Source organism: Procambarus clarkii, chromosome 29 (genome assembly GCF_040958095.1).
Source record: "Procambarus clarkii isolate CNS0578487 chromosome 29, FALCON_Pclarkii_2.0, whole genome shotgun sequence".
NCBI lineage: Eukaryota > Metazoa > Arthropoda > Malacostraca > Decapoda > Cambaridae > Procambarus > Procambarus clarkii.
In genome coordinates this window covers 880,378-893,738 of record NC_091178.1, presented here as the reverse complement: position 1 = coordinate 893,738, position 13,361 = coordinate 880,378, and the positions used below count along the sequence as shown (strand labels likewise).

The window sequence follows — 13,361 nt, the reverse complement described above, 5'->3', positions numbered from 1 at the left end:
TAGAGGGAAGGAGCTTTGTGACACACAACCAGCATGGGTTCAGTCTGATTTTTTTATCTGATTTCTGATCAAATTATGTCTAAATTTGGCCGTTTGCCCGTAAAGCCGAAAATGGACATAATTTGAAAATGAAAAAAATTGAAAAAATTTTGGATTTTTTCCGAAACAGTAAGTTAAGGGTCTTCTGGTAGGTTAGGATGGCAGGAAATTCTCCTAAAGTTTCAAAACGTCATGAAAAATGTTAATTTAAAGTTTCCTCTCCTAACCCTACCGAGTAAGCCTGAGGACTCAAACAGAAAATGGGACAGTACATCACTTTTGTGAGCAAATTTAATTTCAAATTGCTTCCATTTTTTCCATAGCTCGCATTAGAGCGAAAAGCGACGTTATTTTTACGAGGACGGGTTGCCGACCACCCATGGTGTACACACTAGATGTAGTGGACACTGGATGATGGCAAACGTGCCATATGAGGCAAGCAAGACTCGTGGGTTACATAGAAAGTTAAGCTAGGAAAAAACATGCACATGGAGTGCCACAAAAATTGGAACATACACAAACACTATAATAGCCTACAATACAGAGTCCAAAAGAATAACAAACATTTATCAGAATTTGAAGCCAGGAATGACCAGGAAGCATAAGGGAGAGTTGTGTAAGTTGCACCAGGAACATGAATGAGATAGCCGACTGGCTGATGTCCTGGATTACCGGGGCAGCCACATGTTGGTGGGAGTGTAACTGGAGGCCGTAACTGGCTAATGACTGTGTACAGAGTTGACACAGTTACCAATGTTTCACAATATAGTTGCTTGTTTGGGAGGGAGGGGAACCCAACCTTTCTAGAGTCTTTTTCTTCTTGGTTTAGGTTGATCTTGTATCCCCAGAATTCCTGCACCTCTAATGAGTGGACCAGATTCTGCATCTGGTCTCCAGTGGGTACTTATGACTTACAAGGCTTGGGGCTGACCTGGCAGGTAGCTCTGGAATCCACTGAGGGCACCCACCAGAAAGAGGTGTTTCATCTCATTAAATGCTGGATTTTTTTATTCATAACTTTTCAACAAATCATCATAAATACAAGCAGTTGGATAAAGCTGAAAATGAATTTAGCCAAAGCTAAGGAAGCCAGTCAGTAAAGTACAGGTATACATTTTTACTTTGAAATTGGTTATTTCTTAATTTCAAAATTAAGTATAAGCAACATGCAGTATGTAATCTATATGCAATTAATATCTTCTACAGCCACAGTCAAACCTGATTATGGACTTGAGGAATTATCATCGGCTAACCTAAAACAGAAGTTTGCCATGTTTGAACAAATATCAACTGAAGAAGAACATAGGCCGGACCCAATACCAGTCCGTCGATCTCATTCTCTTCTCAACAGAGCTGCCAAGTAAGAATCTCTCAGAACATCATATCCAGTCAGAGAGCTAATTTTGTACATGTTGCTCAATAACAATTGATTATATTTTTGTTAAATTTATAATGTATTTACAGTCTTTGCAGTCTGTTCTAACTAAATTTTGAATTTCATTGTATGATCATTAAAAGTTGTGTTAGCAAGGTGTCAGGTAATATTTTCTGAAAGGTTTACCACAGTATTGCAGTCAGATATGACCACATAACAGTTTTACATGGACATCAGGTTAGATCTTGCAACAGTTTAGTATAGCATCATTAACAGTCAGTGGAGCTTGCAGGTATGGTTCTCACATGGATTAGTATTCTCTTTATAATGTGCATCATTTCATCTCATCCCTTCGCCTGCGGTCCCGCCTTCGCCTGTTTCTGAGGGGTTCCCGGGTCACGCGGCGGTTGCTCGAGAGTTTGTGCAGGAGCCTGAACTTTGCCATGATGGTCTACCCGCCGGGTTGGGTGTGGCTTCGTCAGCTGTTCTGGTTCCTTCGGGGACGGCCCTTCTGCCTCTCTCGCGATCATTGGGTTCGGCCTCCGGGGGCTTTGCGTCAATTGCTGTGTCGCCGGCTTCCTCTTCGGGTTTTTCAGGGTTCAGTGCCTTGGCGCCTACCCGAGCCCTCGCTCGATGTGTACATGGACGCGTCGTCTCTTGGCTGGGGTTTTGTGACCAGTGCTCACCAGGCCGGCCAGGGGTGGTGGGGTCCGTCCTTCTGTCGGGCTCACAGCACGGTCCGGGAGTTCGCAGCGGTGTGGATGACGCTCTGGAGGGTTTGAGTCGCTCGTGGAGTGACGATCCGGCTCCATTCGGACTACTCCCCGGTGGTTCATTGTCTGAACCGTGGGGGTTCAATGCGGTCCTTGGCTCTTTGGGGCTGGTCGCTTTGGGTGACTTGTCTGCTGAGTTCTCGGGGTTTGGCTCTTCTGGTGGTTCATGTCCGGGGGTGTCCAACGTCCTGGTGGACGGCCTGTCCCATTTTCTTTCCCTTTCCACAGAAGGGACGGTCGATGCCGACTCCTTCAGTTGGCTGTGCCAGACGTTCGGGACTCTGGATGTGAATCTCTTCAAGTCAGCGTGGTCGAGACATCTCCCAGTATACGTGGCGCCCTTCCCCAACTGCGAGGCTGTCAGGGTCGACGCCTTCAGGCAGGACTGGGCGGGGTGGAGTTACCTCTACCTCTTTTCCCTGGTTCAGCTATTGCTCCAGGTCCTGGCTCGCTTGGAGACTTACCAGGGTCAGGTTGTCCTTCTGGCTCCGTGATGGCTGGCCCAGCCTTGGTTTCAGGCGCTGCTCGCTCGGTGTCAGAACCTGAGGGTCTTCTCGCGGCTCTGCTTCTTTCAGCTTATTGGTCCAGCCCGGTATGAGGCTGGTTTGGTCTTCTCGAGTCTTCACGTCTGGTATTTTTGACTCGGGTTTATCATCACTTACTTGTATAGTGCGCAGGTGGCTTCGTTGTTGGTCTCCCACCTGCGTGCTTCGTCTCGGCGACAGTATGAGGTTTCTTGATGGTCCTTGTGGTTTTTTATATCACTGCATAGGTATTCTTCGGTCTCTGATAGGGTTGTTCTGTTCTTTCTCTCTTGGTTGTTTCAAGACCATCATCTTATGCCTAATACTGTAGCCTCGTATCGTGCGGCGTTGGCAGATCCGCTTCAGCTTGCTTTCGAGGTTGATGCTACTTCTGCCCCGTTTCGCAAGCTGTCTCATGCGTTGTTTCACCTCCGGCCTGCTTATGTGCCACCTGAGTCGTCCTGGTCCTTGGACCGTGTGATCTCGTTTCTCTCTTCTCCTCGGTTTGTTGTGGCCCCTTCCATTCAGGATTGTTTTTCTAAGGCGCTTTTTCTTTTGGCATTGGCCTCTGGGGGTCGGGTTGGGAAGCTTCATGCTCTCCTCCGGCGCAGGGGTTTGTGTTCCTTCTGTCCCGGTGGTCATTTTGCTTGCTTGCAGCCGTCTCCCTCTTTTCTGGCGAAGAATGAGACGGCTGCCTTCCGGAGGGGGCCTTTGGTGTTGGATGCTTGGTTGGTCAGGTTGGGGGTGCATCATGTGTTGTGTCCGGTTGTGGTTCTTGACCGTTATTTGCGCGCCACGGCTTCGGTTGCCGGGGATGCGCTCTGGGTGGACCCAGTTTCCCTTCTTCCCTGTTCCCAGGCTCGGGTCACTCAGGTTGTCCGCATGGTTATTAAATCTAGCCAGCCTGTGGTCTATCCCCAGGCCCATGATGTTCATAAGTTTGCTGCCTTGGCTGCTGTCGTGGGTGGACATTCGGGCCCGGGGTTTTTGGAGGTCGAAGGTTTTTGGAGGTTTTTGGCCACTTGCTACCAGTTGAATGTTCCTGGGCTTAGGCGGGCCTGCGTTACATTGGGTCGGCGGTTGCAGCCAGTTGTCTCGACTTCGCGTTGAGGAGTGAGGATGGACCGCCTTCCGGGTAAGTCCCTGTTTTTCCTTATCTTTGGGTAGTTAGCTCTGGGGAGCCGACGGGGCTTCCCCCAGAAAACCAGCGTTGAATGTAATGAAACACCATTTTCTGGGCGAGTCCCGGAGGCTCCCCTGTTTCCCTCCCTCCTTCCAGTCGGCGGTGTTTTTCGCATTTTTGACATCCAGCCTAAGAGCTGTAAGGTGGGCCGCCGGCAGTTAGGTCTGGGGCTACCCCCTTCTCCCTCCTGGGGAGGGGGGGTTCCCCAGACAGCGGCGCGGCAACGTGACAACGTCATGCTCGTTGCTAGTGTTCGTTTGGGAAGTTCTGTCAACTTGTTCAGTCTTCGGTCACAATAGTTTTTCCAGAATAGGGGTATGTTTTAGGGCCCCTACCTCTCTGGGTGCCTATCCCAGTCGATGGCAGACATAGAATGCTCTCAATAATAAAGGGGGGTCTCTATAGGCCATTGCTCCTCGTGCCTCTCTAGAGGGGGCCAGGTTCTGGCTCGTGATCCCCGGTAGGCAAGAACTCCATGCATTGACTGATGCCAGAAAGTTATACAAATCCATTTAGCCTGGATAGCTCCGGGGAAGCCTCTGGGACTCGCCCAGAAAATGGCGTTTCATTACATTCAACGCTGTTTTTTTTGTGTATTTTTAAACATTTGTTCATCATCAGTTAGACTAACCTTAAAGTGGCAGTTTACCAATCTTTGATTGACTAAACTTGGGTCCTATTCTCATCATACTAATGCCTTCTCCTGTACAGTTGACTGAAGTAAAGTATCATCACAGCTCATCTTCTAAATTTACTAATAAGACTGTGATTCCTGCAACAACTTCATTTTTTAAATCTCTTTTCTTTCCCAAGGTTCATGCATTTAGAAGATGATGATTATGGGGTTGAGAACTCAGAACTTGGTGAATATGAAGAGGATGATGAAGATGAAGATGAAGAGGAGGAAGATGAAGATGGAGAGGAAGGTGATGCAGAAAATGGTGAAAAAATAAAAACAAAGAAGGGACGTCCAGTAAGTAATTTGTTAGATGACTGTCTTGGAGTATGCACACTCACTCACTCACTCACTCACTCCTCATAGCATCACTGAGGGATATAAGCTGCTAGACACCATGGCTGACAGTTCAGCATATGGAACACAACCTAGTTAATTAAGCACTGTTTAGAGGTGTTTACCCAGTTTTTGCTTGAACATGGAGATATGTTAGTAATGACCCTTATATTTAGAGTGGGTTGGGGTTTTAAAATGCCCTGATTCCACAATGTGTATGGAATTGTCTCATAGAGTACTTTTCAGTGAGGCTATTTTGTGCAGACCATAATTAGAGCATAATATAAGACCATATCTCTTGTAAGAATTTCTATACTGTGCAAATTTGGGACTAGTCCTTCATAGATTTTTACAGATTTATACTAAGATGAATGTCTCACTTACATTTCAGGGAGGTCAATTTAAGGTATTTTAAGATGTTCCAATAACTTGGGTGTTGTACTGAATAGATTTTGTCAATAAATGTTCTCTGCACTATCTCCAGGTCAGTAACTTCTTCAGCCTTGAATGGAGCATGTAATGTATTCTATGATAGAGGTTACTATTGTCTGAAAAATTTCCATTATTGCCTTAGCATCTCATATTTGAAAGGTTGTTGTCATACAACCTTTATTGTCTTGTAATTATACCCATATACTGTAGTGGTCAAACAGTTGAGAGACAGGGTTTTCTAGTTCACAACTCATGGCCAGAAGTATGTAAATGTTATGTCTCATGTGTTTGTAATTTTAGTTCTTAGCACCCTGTAAAAGATTTTTAAGATGCATGAGGTTAGTACTGGTGGTCTATAATTCTTGCAGGAATGTTTATTGTCTAATATAAATGATCTACCAGGTACAAAGTTATAGAAACATGTTTGCTGATGATGCTAAGCTACTAGGGGAACATAAAAGACTGTGACAGGATAACTGTCATACTCTTCAAGATGACCTGGACAGAATAATGAATGGAGCAACACATAACAGATGAAATTCAATGTAAATGAATGTTTATTTTGGAGTGTGAAATGGGGAAAAATAGGGCTCACACAACATACAATTTTTGTAAAAATATATTAAAAGAACATGGACAAAGAAAGAGATCTAAGGGTGGTTTCTTTGTAGTAAACTGTCACCATAGGACCACATAAAGGGTATTGTGAGTGGAGCCTAAGCTGCGCTTTCCAGCTTCAGAATCGCTTCTTAATTCATGGGGGTGGAGAAATACTAAACAAATTGCTTACAACATCTGTGACACCAAAATTTAAATATTGTATGCAGCAGTTGTATGATGCCTATATCTCAAGAAGCACATCAGTAAACTAGGAAGAGTGTAAAAACATGGTACAAAATGACTTCAGGAACTGAAAAGCAAGATTTACAAGGAGAGGATGGAGGTGTATTGTAAGGAAGGGGTCTTTTATGGATGTTGTGTTGGAAACAAAACTGTAAATGTAAGTCCTTGTGAAAGTGGGCTTTTGAAACTTCCCACCAAAGGAGTAGCTAAGTTGCACATGAACAGTAGACATTCACCATGGGAGGACTGTCCCCACCAACTGAATATAAACTAGTGCTATTATATATATAAAGAAACATTCCCTATATATTCTATGATTGGAAAATCTGATGAAAATGTAAGTGTGTGTGGTCTGGTCATTATCTGAAAGTTCTCTTTTTTTTTTTTTTTTTTTTTTTTTTTGCAAACAGAGTTGTAGACAGTTTGAAGAATGGGAGAGGTGGTGCATGCTAAAATCATTAGTAGTTTCAAAGCACCATGTAAGAGAGACCGTTGTGAAGTGTATAACCCAGGTGAGAGACGCAGAAACAGCAGTGTTAAATGTTGAAAAACAGTTTGAAACTCTTGCCTTTGGAATTCTCGCCAGTACCATAGTCAGTTCTGCTCATGCGCAGAGCATTGTCATAACAGGAAAGTGTCATTCCCAGAACAGTGTAAACAGCAAAGAAAATACATGTTTTAAAAGTATATTCATTGCTGGAAAATATATAGAAACAACAGTGTTAGATGTTGAAAAACCAGCCTGGAACTTTATAAGATTTATATCTCCCAATAGTTCATTATATATGTGTATGAAACACTATTGGAAACGGGCAGTTAGACACAGATGTACTAGTTGTCTCGTTCACTTGGTTGGGAGCGGCAGTCAGGAGAAGGCAAATGTCACTTGTGTGGCATGTGGCGGTCTCCTACAATAATGATAAGTGCATTGTATCTCATATGTGCTATAGTGGTGCTCCGTTCCTGTGTTAGTTAGGAATAGGCAGTTTTAAAACTTAAGCTTATTTATGGAACCCTATATGTAGGTGGTGTCTGTAACTTGTGGTCTGTACCACATCAACTTTGTCCCCCATTTGTAAAGTGTTAAAGTGTCAGAACCTTGTATTGCTAAAATCCATACCATCTTTATAATTACCAAGGAAGGGTAGAGTGTTGTGGCAACCTTAAGTCCCAGTTGGTGTGGATCCATTATCTTTTCACTCCTAATATTTGTTTGCTGAGAAGTATCCCTTTGTATCTCAACATTCCTATAACATAACAGAGTGCCCCCATTTGCAGGCGATGAGTCACAATAACGTGGCTGAAGTATGTTGACCAGACCACACACTAGAAATTGAAGGGACGACGACGTTTCGGTCCGTCCTGGACCATTCTCAAGTCGATTGTGATGAGGACAGGTAGGGACAGGCATTAAATAGGGAGAGCTGAGGAGGAAAGTCAGGTGTAGGGGATAGTAGTAATGAGAACTGCAGCAGGCCTATTGGCCCATACGAGGCAGCTCCTATTATAACTACCGAAGGAGATAGTAATAGGAATAAGAAGAGGATAGCAAGGGAGCGTAGGAGAAGACAATGAACAGAAAAAGGGAGAAGAGAGAAAGAAAGGGAAAGAGAAAGAAAGAAATGGAAGGGGGAAAGCTTATGTTAAGTCACGTTTGTTAGAAAGATTAGAGCATTTGAGTATATACTGTGAAAGGAAGAGTCCACAGCAACAAAGCCAGGACTCAAGTTCATGTTGGGTACATTGTTAATAAGAGCCGATTCTACAAGACGGCGTCTGTGTAGAGTAGAGGCAGGAAAGATTATTTAATGCCTGTCCCTACCTGTCCTCATCACAATCGACTTGAGAATGGTCCAGGACGGACCGAAACGTCGTCGTCTCTTCAATTTCTAGTGTGTGGTCTGGTCAACAGAGTGCCCCCATATTTAGTCAGTGTAAAATAATCCTGTGTTGTTCAATAAAACCCCATTGTGAGATTGTACCCCAAGGTGTATTTCTTGTCCCCGTGTAGAATAAGATTTCTTGCTTTCGACTTGTGCTTTTGTCGAATATGTATATACCCTATACTGTATCCCTCCTATTGTTTATAAAAAAGTAAGAGCGAGTTTGTTAGTTGTACTTTAGGGTACGGCTTCCAACCATGTGCCTTACAACCATGACAGATTATAGAGAAGACAACACAATAGCTTAGCTCTCATCCTGTAACCATACTTAAGACAATTACACATACCCTGTGTATACATACACACACTTCATCATCCAAGCATAGACTCATTCTCCTCTCTTGCCATTGCTGGCCAAACATCAAAATGTGTGAGGTTTCTATAAAATAAATTAGGATGACTTGGTTGAAATATTTCCATGATTTTATAGACAGTATACCTGCTATCATGGATGCCATAAGTAACAATTGACTTTCTAATTTAAAAATGAATTGAATATATCAGCAGCATCTAAACAGCTAAATTTTTGCTAAGTATCTTTTGTGAGAAAAAATTGAGATATTTAATTTATCAATCTGTTCTTTTCAGACAAGTTTTAGTGGCATGCAGGACCTTAAGGCAGGTTGGGCACAGAAGAACCGACGGGAAGAAATGTCGCGAAAACGTAGAGAAGAATTGTCAAAGTTCAGACAAATGCTTTGTGCTGTGAGTCTTGTTATACTTTTGATTGTATGTTTGATTGAAGTAAAGTAACTTGACTATCAGTGCCTATACCTTTTGTATCTTTGTGCTTATATTTATCTTTGGTGACACGATACTTTTGGTAGTCATTCCTAGATTTTGATCTTTAATGTATTCTTGCACATTTTGTATTTTGCATGTGGTCTATGCTTGTTCCCACCCATTTCCATCACATGGCATTTGTCCATGTTGATGTTCATTTCCCATTTATCATTTCATTTACCCACAGCACCAATGACCTCTGATTTTTCTTAGCATTTTCAAGATCCATGGTTATGGTATTTCTTATCCAGTCTTTACCTGTCTTTACTACTTTACATCTGTCCATGTACTGGATAATCTGGCTACTTCTGTGCCATTAATTGTTTCACAATGGTGTTGCTTCTGGCTTGGGTATCTGAATTATTTTTCTTTGGAAAAAACACTTGGCATTTTTTGATTTAGTTTGTCCTCTTTTTTCTTTGTCTGACACTATTATATTGTTCGCCCCCGAGCTTCGGGGGTGGTGTCCCACCTGCGAGCTTCGTCTCGCTGGTGGGTCACCAGGAGGGGTTTCTGCTCCTTTGGTACTGGTGGTATGTTTGTATGTTTGCAGCCTTCTCCATCTTTCTGGCGACAGCCGAGATGGCTTCTTTCCAGAGGGGACCTTGGATTATTGATGCTTGGCCGTGGGTGCATCGTGTGTTGTGTCCGGTTGCGGCTCTTCGCCGTAACCTGCGTACCGTGGCTGGGGATGCGCTTTGGGTTGATCCGGTTTCCCTCATTCCTTGTTCCAAGGCTCGGTCTCCCAGGTCGTCAGCAGTGTTCTTAAGTCTACCAGCCTGTGGTCTATCCTTGCGCCTGTACCATTTGGATGTTTGCAGCTTTTGTTGCCTTGTTTGATAACATGTCTTGGGCTCATTTTGGGCGTGGGGATTTTGGGGGTTGCACAGGTTCCTGGCTGCCCGTTATTTTGTGACCGTGTCTGCTCCTGGGTATTTTTGTGTTGCTTTGGGTCGCAGGTTGCTGCCTGTTGTCTTGACTTTGCGTTGCGGAGTTTGTGGCGGCCGCCTCCCGGGTTAGCCCTTTCTTTTCCTTCTCTCTGGAAATGTAGCTCCAGGAAGCCGTAGGGGCTCTCCACAAAACCAGGGTTGAATGTAATGAATCACCATTTTCTGGGTGAGCCTCGGAGGCTCCCTGGCAACCCTCCCTCCCACCGATCAGTGGGTTTTCGCATTGGTTTAAGCTTAGCTTCCGAACTGGAGTGCTAGGAGCCGGCGTGGTGAAGTCCGGGGACCCCCTCCCCCTCTCAGGGAGGGGATGGCTGCGCGGACGAGTGGCGCGGCAGTAAAATGTTATGTTTGCTTGTTTGCTTGTTTGCTTGTTTCCTTGGGATTGTAGGGAGTTTCTACCTCTCTGTTCGGTTTTTTGTTTAGTTTTTTACCATGTGGGGTTTGTTTTATTATGCCTACCTTTCTGGGTGCCTAACCCCGGTCGATTGCAGATAAGGAAAACCCCCAACCACAGGGGTTTTTCCAGGGCCATAGCTTCCTGAAACCTCTCTGAAGGGGCCAGGTTCTGGCTCATCGTCCCTGGTAGGTGTGAACTCCATAGCTAATGTTCCGGTCTAATATAACATACATTAGCCCGATAAGCTCCAGGGAGCCTCAGGGGCTCACCCAGAAAATGGCATTTCATTACATTCAATGCTGGTTTTTTGTCCGTTGCTGTTTGCAGAGTCTGTGGTGGTGCAATTTCTGCAGGGGGGGCTTTGTTGAGTTGCTGGCCTATGTCAGACTTGTTGGTTCTCTGGGGTGGCCGTGGTGGTCCTGCTCGGAAGGTACCAGGTCTCGGGGTTGCTTCAGTTGTCGTAAGCCAGTAGTGCCAGATTCGGGACTGGCCCCTCCTGCGGAGCTGTCGGTGTTTGGTCGGTTCAATGATCACTCTGAGTGTTGGTCGGGCTCTCGTAGAGGTCGTCGACCCTTTCACAGTTTGCCTCGTTGACGTTGCGATAGGGGGGAAGGCTCGCACTGTTTGCTCTCGCCTGGTCCCACAATTCGTGGGCATTTCGGGTTGTTTCTTCTGGCCTGCAATGACATTGGGTCATTCCTCCTCCTTTGGGAGGGGGGGGGGAGGGGCTGGCAGGGCAGTCCTCTTCTGCTGCGCTCTATTGGGTCATCCAGGAGTGGGTTTGCTTGGGTGTGGTCGAAAAGACAGCGTCCCTCAGGTGGGTCTCCCGCCTGTTTTAAGTTTCGAAACTGGACTTTGCGGATCTGCGATTCATATTGGACTTGCCCCGTCTGAACCCCTGGGTCTTTTGCCCCTCCTTTCAGATGACCACTCTGTCTCGGGTTTGGCTGCTTTTGGTGCCAGGTGCCTGGATGGTGTCTCTGGACCTTCAGGATGCGTATTTGGCACGTTCCGATTCATCCGTGGTTTGGGGACTGGCTCGGTTTTGTCGTGGGGCAACAGGATTTTCGCTTTCATTGCCTTCCATTCAGTTTGAATCTGGCACCTTGCGTGTTCTCATGCCTTACCCAGGTGGTGACCCGCTTGTGTCTGTTAGGGGTTCAGGTTCTGGCTTACCTCGACGATTGGCTGGTGTGGGCTCCCAGCCAATCCAGATGTCTGCTTATCAGGGATTTGGTTCTTTCCCAGCTCGTTGGATTCGGGTTCTTGGTGAACTAGAAGAAGTCCCATTTGGTTCCTTCTCAGATTTGAACTTGGCTGGATCTTGTGTGGGACTCTTGGACCGTTTCCTTGTCTCTCCCTCCTGTGGCGTTGTTGTGGCTGCGGTCCAGCCTACGACTGTTTTTGGAGGGAACCCGGGTCACACGTTGGTTGTTCAAGCGGCTGTGCGGGAGCCTGAACTTCGCCATGCAGGTCTACCCGTCAGGTTGGATCTGGCTTCGGCGACTGTTCTGGTTTCTTCTGGGACGTCCCTATCGCCACTCTCGCGATCGCTGGGTTTGGATCCCGAGAGCCTTGCGTTAGCTGCTGCGCCACCAGCTTCCTCTGCAGGTTTTTCGGGGTTCTGTGACATGGTGCCTCTTCGAGCCCTTGCTCAATGTGTTTACGGATGCCTCGTTTCTTGGCCGAGGTTTTGTGACCAGTGCTCACTAGGCCGGCCAGGGTTGGTGGGTTCCGTCCTTCTGTCGGGCTCACAGCATGGCGCGGGAGTTTGCGGTGATGTTGCATTCGCTTTAGATGGTTCGTGTCGCTCGCAGAGCAACGAACTGGCTCTTTGGGGCTGGTCTCTTTGGGTGACTCGTCGGCTGAGTTCTATGGGTTTGGCTCTCCTGGCAATTCATGTTCAGGGGGTGTGAAACGTCCTGGCGGACGGCCTGTCTCGGTTCATTCCCCTATCCACAGAATGGACGATCGATGCTGACTCGTTTAGTTGGCTCTGTCGAACATATGGGTGCCCGGAAGTGGACCTCTTCGCAATGGTGTGGTTGAGGCGTCTTCCAGTGTATGTGGCGCCCTTCCCAGACTTTGAGGCTGTCGGGGTCAATGCCTTTTGGCTGGACTGGTCAAGGTGGGGTTATCTGTACCTTTTCCCACCAGTTCAGTTGTTGCTCCGGGTCCTGGCTCGCTTGGAGACTTACCAGGGAAGAGGAGTCCTGTTGGATCCTTGTTGGCAAGCCCAGCCCTGGTTTCAGGCGCCTCTTGCTCGATGTCCGAACCCGAAGGCCTTCCCGCAGCTCCGCCTTTTTCAGCAGATCGGTCCGGTCTGGTACATGGCTGGTTCGATCTTCTCCACTCTTCGCGTTTTTTGAAGCGAGAGGAGCTATGTCTAGCTCCTCTCACCCTCTCTCATCTGTGATATGTTCCTGTGTTTGGCCACCATGTGCACCTTCTGTGTCTCAAGCATGGTAATTCCACCCATCAGTTGGGTCGGGTAATCGTTAAGTACCTGTGCATCAAGGAGGTTTGTTTTATGTCATTTCCTTGTTAGGCTGTATTTCTTTCCCATGCAGTTCAGACCATGACTGTGCTGCTAGCTATTTCATGGGAATTCTGTGGACTTAATGTTTCCTGTAGTCATTCATATATGGTTGGTCTGGGGTCCATGCATCAGGGAGCTTATGTAGTTTATCTGTAGTTTATTCCAAGAGTTCTACTCTCCAAGCCTAACCTGGAGCCAGGCTTATCTTATGATAACTTGATCAGTTGAGCTGTTGTTTAGATAGGCCCACAGGCCCACATATCCATTACAGACCAGTTGGTCCCAGAGATTTTTTCTTATTATGTCTTGCTCCTCCTTCTTCTCTGTTGGTTTGGGTGCCTATTTTGATGACTTTCTGTTTTTCCATCTTGCCCTAGCTCCATTCCTAACCATTTGCCATTTGTCTCATCTTGAGACCTCATTCTGTTATTGAGACCTTCTCAATTACAGAAGGATCTTGGGCCCTTCTGTCAGTGTTCCTAGTGGGGATGTCTAAAGTTTCTTCCCATCCAGTTTGCTCCTGCCTCCTTAGTGCCCCCTGCAGGGCTTTTTCCAAATGCTTGTGGGT

General features: G+C 46.1%; 1 protein-coding gene across 33 annotated transcripts in view; it reads left to right on the top strand.

The window, feature by feature from the left end:
* LOC123764935 (microtubule-associated protein futsch) overlaps positions 1–13,361 on the top strand; it is a 229,995-nt gene that overhangs the window by 122,077 nt on the left and 94,557 nt on the right. For all 33 annotated transcript variants that reach the window (XM_069333230.1, XM_069333222.1, XM_069333231.1 and 30 more), the window contains 3 exons: positions 1,246–1,399; positions 4,708–4,867; positions 8,713–8,829. In XM_069333230.1, the coding sequence (XP_069189331.1) occupies positions 1,246–1,399; positions 4,708–4,867; positions 8,713–8,829 (431 nt within the window). The remainder of the gene's footprint in view (positions 1–1,245; positions 1,400–4,707; positions 4,868–8,712; positions 8,830–13,361) is intronic.